This window comes from Toxorhynchites rutilus, chromosome 2, assembly GCF_029784135.1.
Source record: "Toxorhynchites rutilus septentrionalis strain SRP chromosome 2, ASM2978413v1, whole genome shotgun sequence".
Lineage (NCBI taxonomy): Eukaryota > Metazoa > Arthropoda > Insecta > Diptera > Culicidae > Toxorhynchites > Toxorhynchites rutilus.
This window is the reverse complement of record NC_073745.1, coordinates 271,718,136-271,728,447: the sequence shown is the minus strand read 5'-3', so window position 1 is coordinate 271,728,447 and position 10,312 is coordinate 271,718,136. Positions and strand designations below refer to the sequence as shown.

The 10,312-nt window shown below is 36.0% G+C and overlaps 1 protein-coding gene across 1 annotated transcript; it reads left to right on the top strand.

The window, feature by feature from the left end:
• Positions 1 to 241: 241 nt before the first annotated feature.
• Positions 242 to 2,145, top strand: LOC129770273 (uncharacterized). Its single transcript, XM_055772991.1, has 2 exons — positions 242 to 425; positions 496 to 2,145. Exon 2 carries the CDS (start codon positions 572 to 574, stop codon positions 1,718 to 1,720), a length of 1,149 nt encoding a protein of 382 aa, XP_055628966.1. The 5' UTR covers positions 242 to 425; positions 496 to 571; the 3' UTR covers positions 1,721 to 2,145.
• The last annotated feature ends 8,167 nt before the right edge of the window (positions 2,146 to 10,312 follow it).

Here is a 10,312-nt window from a genome sequence, read left to right as displayed (position 1 = left end):
CATTTTCATATGCTGTGAAGTAATTTCAGCCAGTTCGGTATACAAGGTTCTGAAGTAAGAGAACATCCAGGCGCTGAGCATAATAATAACTATATTGACATTCAAAAAAATAAAAACTAAATCTTCAAATATACCTTAACCTATCACCAAAATTGTGATTGCAGCACTTCAATTCAATCATCCGAAAAGGGTTCCCTCTTAAAGTAGATTAAAGTAGGTTTTGTCGTTCTATTAGTTTTGGCACGATTACAAATGAATCTTGAAAGAGTTCTGATGAGATATAGATATTTAGTTACTCGCTAGGGTTGCAAGTTACCAAACGGGCTATCGTCCATTGTTTTTATTGTTTACATGAACATAATAGGTTTTTTTTGCCTTCAATCTAGCGTGATATTCGCTATAAGGTTTTCATATTCGTACCAAATGTACGGTATCTCAGGGAATTAATTTCGAACCGTTTATTAATCTCACGTTATCATTTATACTCCATTGTAGTCATCTAAGGTAAACAGTGAAGGCAAGGATTCTGACACATTACGTCTCTGAATAGCGATAATCCACGGACGGTATTATGGAGTCGAACAATAAAAACAAACAATCGGCGGTGCGGAAGTTAAAATTTATCGAAATAGATGCCCGGGATAGCGGAGAGGAAAAAGATACGCCTGACTCCGTAACGGATAACACCGAGAAAAATTCGGATCAGGGGAAAAACCAAGAATGCGCGTCGTCGGAAATTGATTCTGCCGAAAGCATGTCGCCGACCGCTGACAGACCGGAAAATTATTGGGATATGTTTGTTGGATTGAAGAAAAAGTTGTGTTCGACGTTAATAAAATCTAAGCCCCAAGGAGCACCTGGATCGTCTAACGATACTGAACCAAATATCGACGAGGCGGAGATCGATGAGGTTTTCCAAACGCTAATGAACAACGAACCTACGTTACTCGAGCGGAATTCTCCTTACGCAAGCTTAGTGGATCAGATTAAAACACAGCTACACGTTAAGATGCAGCTGAAAAATGCACTGAGTGCAGGTATGAGCTCAAAGAAATTCCTTCCCTTTGTGCAACTGGTCGAAACTCAAAGATTATTGCTACTTTCATCATTGAAAGAAAAGGCGGCAAAAAGGGAGCTGTGGAGGCTTCTTAACAACAAGAAGGCAAATATTACCCGAAAGATAGACTTTGTGACGTTAACTAATTTTCAAATTTCTTTGAGTGAGAGAGCCTTAAATGAGCCGGGTATCGGCAATCTGTATGTGGTTGTTTGCTCCTACAAAAATCATGTGCACACGACCTATGTTGAGCAACAGTATGAGAGTCGTGTTCACATAAGGAATAGTAAAATCACATTCCACGATCTGGACGAAGAATACGGAATTAAAGTGGAGATTTTTGCTCTCAAAATGAGCGATTTATTACCAAGCTTTGCTTCTGAAGCGGACTTCCCTCGATTCGAGTCTCACGGACACGTCGTCTTCAAACCATCTGGCATGAAGGCATCGACCAGTAGTTCCCAGCAGGATCTAACAAACTCGAGTAGCATGAAGGATATTTCTTACAGTTCTTACCATCCCATAAGAACCGGTTCTCAAGAAAGAGTGCGATGTGGAAGCCGAAAAATTTATCTCGTGGAGTATTCGAGGACTCTAGACTTCGACAGAACGAAGTATGAACTACTCGATAGCATAGAGATGACAATCAAGACTGAGATATAAAAACGATATGGAATTCAGAGAACTACTGTGGTGTTACTTAAGCATTGAGTAGTATTCATGATAATCATCTGTTCGTTCGATTCTACATTTGGTTCTTTTCCATATAGAAATCATTTATATGAGAAACGATTGTGTTTAGCTTGATAATGCTAGATTTATGATTCACAAAATCTACAAAAATACAAAACAAAGAGTTATTTTATATGCAAATCGACAGGTCTTAAACATGTAACATTTATAATGTTGTGTAATATGAGAAACCGCAGTTGTGTTTTACGTAGGATAGATTAATTGAGATGGGACGAATATTTTAACATGTAGGAAAAAGAAATACATATATGAATACCGCATTACCTGGTACCATTAGCATATTAATAATCGCCATACCATGGATGTGGCAATAAAGTGTGTTCAATTTTTTTTCATTCGGATTGTTATTTGTTTCTTAATTAGTCCAAATGGGGAGTCTTAACGAGCTGATCGATCTCTCCATCGTTGGTGGCCACGAATATTTTTATGTTATTCAGCGCCCTAATCTTAAAAAGAATCAAGCTATGGCATCTTCTATCATGTGCTATTATATTTAATTAATCCTAGCTAATGTCATGCTTACCTAATATATTTTCAAGCCTTCACCTTTTTTCATCTGCTAGTATTGTGATTGCTATAAGATAATCTTAACTGGCAGAGATGTAATGTCGAAATGGTATATATAAAAGTGAAAATCATATCGAACTATTGAATGTTGTTTCGTAAGCATCTTGATTTTGTTCAAGGTCTACTGCTTGTTTTTTTCTTTTTATTATAATGAGATAAATGATTTTGGTTTGTCCAGTCGAAAATATGATCAAGGTTTGTCCACTTTTTTGAATGCTCTAATTCAGCACACCTTTGTCAAATCAGGTATTCGAATGTTTCAAAACATATGGATAAAATTGTCTTTCTCATGATTTACAGTAGTTTTATAGTATTTTTCTACGGAATCACATGTTTTGAAGGATTATAAAATACACCATCTATTGGTGTCAATGCGCCCCTCATTCGAGCTAGCTATTAATCGATCACCAGATGATAATTTGGCACATATTCAGACCTTTTCTGGATTATAACATTTACAAATATTGTAAACATCATTCTTACACATCATTTGTATTAGATTTACATAGCTAAACCATTAAATTAACGCATTTTGATGAACTCAATTCTGTCCAATTCAATAATGTTGTTTTGTCCACATGATTTCTATGGCATCCGCTTGGCGCGCTGCAGTTTGTTTATTGTGTCCTTCGCGCATAGCAGAAATAAAGTTTCTCTATGTTGAGTGTCTTGAGGTCAACACTTTTAAAATGCCCAAGAAAATGCAATTGTGTGAAGAAGGCCTAAATTATGAATGGATCAATATGATGACAGAAAACTCAAACAATGATAAATGCAACATATACTTGAGTTTTCGAGTGTTTTCATTCAAAAATGGTGATTTCTAAAGCCGGACAAACCATGATCAGAGATGGTCAAGCCATGATCATAATTCCTCTTTGAGGAAAATCGTTAAAAAACATACAAATTTGAATAATTTCAACGCCTTGTGGTAGAATTAGCAACTAGAGACTTGGGGCTTTTCAACAAACCCAAACTCGTATCGATTATATGTTATTTTCATGAAGAAAAATCTATTTGCATTTACTAGTTGCGTATGAACACCCCAAATCGGACAAACCAAGATCGTTTACCTTAGTATAAATCCTTTTCGTTCCCCGTATGTTTTTTCAATTATATCAGTCCTTTGAGGTGAAGGAAGCACTTTTTCGTTAGATTTGAATTTGGTTGTACGGTGAATAGATGCATTATGCTCTTGAACAGAATGTTGGATTAAATCAAAAAACATTTCCCTAATAAACATACGCTAATATTTCCGTCTCGTTTCTGAATTATTTTAGCATACTTTTGACGTTTATTTTTTAAAGTGTACTTGTGAGTCATTAATTCAAGCATGGCAAAGCAACATTTGAAGGATTCCTTTGTAATCTCGTGAAAATTAACGTTTTTCTATTTATTTTTAATTTGATTAGAGGGGCTTTCGCATCTTTTTCGAAATCAAAAAATAACTGTAACAGATTGAAGACCGTAGTCTTCTTCATAAACTTAAGCAATTTCATTTCATTACCATTATTATTTTGAGGATTTCTCCTAGATTACCACAAAACCTTCCATTTCACGTTCTTGTAAAAAGGCATCAACAGTTTGACGTATGTCTGAAAAAAGGCTAAGAAAGATTACGAAGATAACTGGATGCCATTTGGCAATAGCAGTCTTCCGACAAACACTTGCACATGTCCACCCGATGTGAAAATTACATGTCTTTGTTTGAATTCAAACATGATTTTCGCTAGTGTTGAATGTCTATCCCAAACGCGAACAATGATACACAAACATAAACATTGTAAACAAACACGATGTTCATAATTCACGAACATCATGTACAAACATATCACCCGATGTCGCAGTATTCATTGCTTTCGTTTCGTTTCTTTTCACGCACGGAAAGAAATTATTCATCCTAAAATATTTCTTCGTAGAATACTTTTTCACAGAAACGAACTTGAAATTTAGTTCGCATTACAAAAATTGCATGAACTAAGAGGCTATGAGTTCATGCACATTTTGCAAGTCTGATTATATAATCCTTGGTTTCGTGCAAAGAAAACATTCTCTGAATAGGAAGAAGTTTCTATGAGATTTTTTTGCGTGCATGTTGCCAATTGAAGTCTGGGGAAGCGACTGCACAGCGGGCGACGTCATACAAATACTGGCTAAATAGTTAAATACCCAAAAATATGTTTTAGATGCAGTTTCAGGAAAGTTCACACCAATTCTTGGTATTTTGATGTGGGTAACTAAACATCTCCGCCACGCTTTATTCAATTTTAGTACTTGTTCAAAAAGCTGATAATAGCCGATGTTACATAAATTCAATTTATAAATTGATGCGTGGACTGAATAATGATATCAATTGTGAAGAACTCTGATATCAATTGACGCTTATGTTGTTTAGAACAGTTAAAGAGGTGTATTTTATTTGCCCAAAATTTTAGATGAAGCACCCATTGTCATGATAAATGCTTCCCTTCCCTTTTCATATCAACGCACCAACACACCGTGTGTTGAGTGGTGGTGGTGTGCTGTCTAATTCGCTTCTTTTACTCTACACACTGCTGTTGCTTGGGATGAAAATGCGAGAGAAACTGAACATCATGTTTGAACATCATGGGAAACAAACATGACACATTCTTAAACAACGGGTACAAAAAATAATGTTTGTCTGCAAACATAAAACTGCGAGAGTAGGGAGAACACTGTTCGTCTCGTACCCAGTGTTCAATGTGAAACACGGAAGACTGGGCAATAGACCCCTTTTCCAGAATGAAGTGATACCATCGGCACCTATAGACAAATTTCTTTAAAAATTTCATTTCAACCTAATATCATTTTCTCATTAAAAAATAGTAATAAAATTCAGTAAATATAATGTGTAATTAATAATTATTAATTCAAATTACAATTAGAATACTTTCTACTAAGATATTAGTCATTTTCATAAAAAGTTGGTTCACGTAACACAACTTATACAGTATCTTGTCGACCCCGGATTTCCGATATCCCAAGGAGTCGATATCGACTCCTCGAGAATCCCTCCTGACCTAACACATCGACAGTTCGCTACATTGAGCTTAATACCAGTTCCGGAAGCCTGGACGTCTGCGATCGCGTCCGCGTACATGAAAGGTACCGAACACAAGGTTTTGTGTAAATAATGCTGTACGCTCGTCAGAGTAATTTTTTAGAACGCTTATTATGTTTATTGATATTGCCATTAATGCCGTTGAAGATTATAATGGTATTTTGAAGAACCAAGTGCCTTCTTGGGTAGGCTTTTTTTGGCCCATTTTGGATTGCCCCATCTTTTTATCCATTTGTACCGTATTGACATAGGACTATGTCTTTGATTTCTTTATAGGGGGGTCACTACGAAAAATGTAACGATTTATTAAGAGTTTTCAAACGCATATTACTCAAAATGGTTATTGCGACATATGTTGTGTTATATATCATTAGACAGGAAATTTATCCAGTATTTTATTGTTTAACATGAACAGTGAATATAGTAAAAAAGTTAACAATTTGACGGTTTAAATGGGTATGTTTTTTGCGATTGCACTAATCGCTTGCTTTCCTCCCTGACGCAACGAGCAATTTGTTTGTATAGATTCGGGCGTTGGTCACAATGTGAGTTGATGCGTATAATGAGTTATTATCCATTTACCGATAATAGGCATTTATCAGTTATTAGGCCGTATGAATAAAAACAAAATTCACCTTTACTTTACTTCATTCGAGCAGTCGAGCAGTGAGATTAAGTTTTTACTACGTTTAGTATGAATAAAAGAAACAGCAAAGTATTTACTTTTCGAAAATGGATGTTTAGCTGATTTCGTATGAATAAAACAGCATCCATCAAGTATTTACTTCGTTATTATCAAGTATGCTCATAAGCATACTTTGGATCTGAAAACACTATCATTCGTTTTGATGTCATATCCGATTTATGTTTAATGCTGCTATCTTGCGCTTGAAGTTAAACAAGTTAACGATCCGCGTAGATGGCATTGAGCTTCGTTTACTAGTTCAGGGGAGCGTAAAAAAATTGATTGATTTTCAAGCGGAATAAACACGTTTTTAAAATTTAAATTATGAATGAAAAATAATCTTTCCGTACCAATTTGGCATTCTGTTCAAATGAAAAACACTTTTGCAGGTGGTGAAAAACTCTTGTACGATATTGTTTTTGAAGACAACTTTATATAATAATGAAAAGTTTCAGTAATGATGTTGGAAATGTATAGACAAAGGGTTAAATAAAAGTCGGAAAAAAGTGTTTTAAGTGATTAAATAACATGATGTGAACATTTTCATTCAAATTTTAACAAATTTTTTGTTCGAATTGTGTACATTTTTGAACAGAATGTAGTACCGAATTCTACCACGTTATGTCATCTAACCCGTTTAAAGGATACAAGTACATACAGGTAACGGTTTTTCCAGGGCATACATTTGATGTATCAAAAGAGAAAAAAACAGATTTTGAACAATAAAAAACTCATTTTAAATGCAATTACTACACACAATCACAGTCCTATGTCAAGATCCCGTACGTGCCCCTAGGCTTCTCAGACCCATTAACTTTTTTGAGTATAAAAACATTTGTAATAATGCCCTGTTGTACTACGATTCTTTTGCAAACCCACGCTTTAAATTGCTTCTCATCAGAGATAAGTTAGTAACATTTGTAACAGTAACAAGAAATGATGAATCAGCCATTAAAGTTGCTGTTAATTTTGATGATTTTATTAGAATTCCTCAACATAAAAGGGAAGAAGTATTTTGAACTACTGACCTCAAGTGTTCTTAAAAAATATAGAGGGTGGTATCCACGAAAAGACCGCGTTGTTGACACAGGGCTACATAATTATTTTATTCAATTCGCATGTTCACCACATTGCCTGGAGATGGGGAAGGAAGGTTGGTGCCATGTCGTCTTGAGATTCCTTATTCAATCACTATAATAGTTTGGTCCGGTGAACATAATGTCTTTGTCATACCCGCCTTTAACGAAAACAATCAATGATTGCGAAACAAATAGACTTCCGTCGACATTGTGACATTCCCCGCTCAGAACCCGTACCGATTCTTAAAGCAACTTAAAGCGGGTTTTGAACTGTGTTACGGCACAATTGAAAGGCATAGGTCTGACGGCACAATTGAAAGGCATAGGAGTCGAAAAACGTCTGAAAATGTGGAGCGGTTTAGAATTTCAATTGAGCATTCATCTGCTGTCTGTGCACAAAGTTGTTGTGCACATCTCTACAAAATCATATTAACACGAGAATAAAATGGACGTGATCATGTCAGTCGCACAAACCATCGTGAAGAATTGCTTCATACAAACTTTTTACATGCATTTTCATGAATAATGATAAGAATCGCTTCCACCTGAGGGGGTTTTCAAATAAGCCGCACTTCCTGTATTGTGTGGTTGCCAATCCAAGAGAACTCAATGGACTATACCTACACTCTCCAAAGGATACAGATACAGATTCTGAACCGTTCAAGCATCTGATACCAATTCAGCACATGGAACGATTTCGCTTTTGAAGTTTGTGTCGAGCAAAACCGTTGTGTGTGACATCAGCATTTAGTGAGATTGATGGCTGCTCACTAGTTGGAGCGAGCCTGAGTATTAGAAATCGCGAATGGCTTATTTGTATGCAATAATTTGATAACAGACGGGGTCACTCTCTTCTCTCCACAGTGTTCGTACGAACGAGCATATTCGTAGTGGTATATAAAAATTATACCTCACGGCTACATTCATTCCTCGGAATGGAAAGTATGGGTAGGTAAGCACATAAATGCACAGGACAAATGTATGGAAAAATAAGTGTGTTTCCAATTTTGATTAATTCAAACTCTTTACGGATTTGGGAATGGTAATATACAACATATCAAATAATTCTTAGGGAATTTCCAATTCGATTCGTTCCATGAAAAAACTCATAAAACGTTTTCTATAAAAACGAACGACGATATATCGTCGGCATCGGTAATCGGCCTTTTGCGTTATCCTTCTGTTTTATTATCCGACTTTTGTTATTGTATTGCAAATGATTGCAAGATGCAATGTCTATACATTATACCAAAAGATGTATATAGAGCTATGACCAAATGATGACTTTTTTTATGTGCAATTACCATTTGAGTAATCACTTTTATACGATTCTTGTTATGTCTTATGTTCATGTTATTCTTATGATTTTCAACAAATAATTCTGCTTTTTATATTCAGTAAATATCACTCATACTTTCGTTTTTACGAGCATTTTCGCAAAACCTTTGCAAATTCGCCGATTCGGCCCGGTATTCTTCGCTTTGGTACGTTTTTTTCGCCGGTAGGGTAACACGGGGTGAGTTGGACATACGGGGTGATTTGGACCACCCCATTATCTCAAAAAGTACGGCTCAACTTGGATTTTGACGTAGAACTACGTCTTTCATTAAGGGTGCCAAATCAGAAAACAGGTCACGTTATTATAAAATAAAGTTAACGTTAATAACTATATTTGCCGCGAACGGATACTGACGATTTACATACCAAACGAATCGGAAATTCCCTAAGATTTGTTGTTTATGCTATTTCTTACAATCCCCTGGTGTGTAAACGGTTTAAATTGATGGAAACTAGAAGCATTTCCATTTTCCCATACATTTGTTCTGCTCATTTGTGAGCGTCCCTACCCATGCCGTCAATAACGAGCAACGAAGGGGAATGATTCAAAGTCTCCGGAACAGAGGAAAGAAGAAGATTAAGAACGAAGGGGAATATTTGCCTAGAGCATAAATATTGGATCTCGCTGAGACAAACTTTCAGTATCGTTCTAGATACGATGGAATGAACATCGCTCGTTCTTCCTTGTTTTGCGTCATCACATGTCTTCGCTTCGGATTGAGCTGTGGACGCGACCAAATTACTTACTCGCTGATGTCTCTGGTATGCAATCATTACATCAAACTGACATCATTCCATTAAAGTTCTGTACTACACAATTGTGTGGGGAATCTTCTAACTAGGTTATCATCGACTAAGAAGCGACTTGAATGAAATAACAGCGTAGTTCTACGGCAACAATGCGGTCGTGTCTTGGACACAACCTCATATAATTTTTTATAATGTCATCTTCGTTCATTAATGAACCGTAAGTAACTAACGTAAAAAAAATTTGGTACAATTCGACAGGTGGAAGGAAATGGTAGCATGAACACAGCAAGCACATTGATTGTCAAAAAATGTGAATTTTCCGATCGTGGTTTTGAGGTTTTTTCCCGCCGTTTAAACAAACTTTTCGTGTATTATGCAGTAAAGTTCTGTTCGCCTACAGAAGAGGAACAATTTGATGCAGACAACGTTGGAAGAAGGAGGAGCTTGAAAGAGCAACGCAGGCCATCAAGAACGGATTTTCTTTGATCAAGCATCGAAACTGTTTGAAAATGCTCGAACAACAGTGACAAAATCCATGCAGAATTCGAGATGGTCTCAATCCAATTTTTCTGGTCAGGAATATGCCCAAGACACCTGGTATCGATCCCAGAACACTGTTACTGATTGTAACATTATTCAAAAATACTTTACATAAACATAAGTAAGTTTTTTCGATTAAACACACACTGGACCAAATCACCCCACAGATGGTCCAAATCACTCCACATCAAGTTTTAATGTCCAAAAATCATCTCTTTTATTTTATAATATATTTGGTAGTTTGAAGCTTGATATAATGATTAAACATTATTGATTGAGAGAAAACAAGTGTAGCTTAGTATACAATGTGACATTTTTTATTTAGACCGTATTGGTTTGGAAATATTAGGCGATTTGCTTAGGTGGTCCAAATTCCCCCCTTTTCCCCTACTAAAATGGCAATGAATACTGATCAAAAGTGGAGAAAAGAAACAAAAACCGAAAATCATAAATGATTCGGC

Excerpts from the sequence above, each read along its gene's own strand:
- LOC129770273 (XM_055772991.1), top strand. The coding sequence starts at position 572 with ATGGAGTCGAACAATAAAAACAAACAATCGGCGGTGCGGAAGTTAAAA.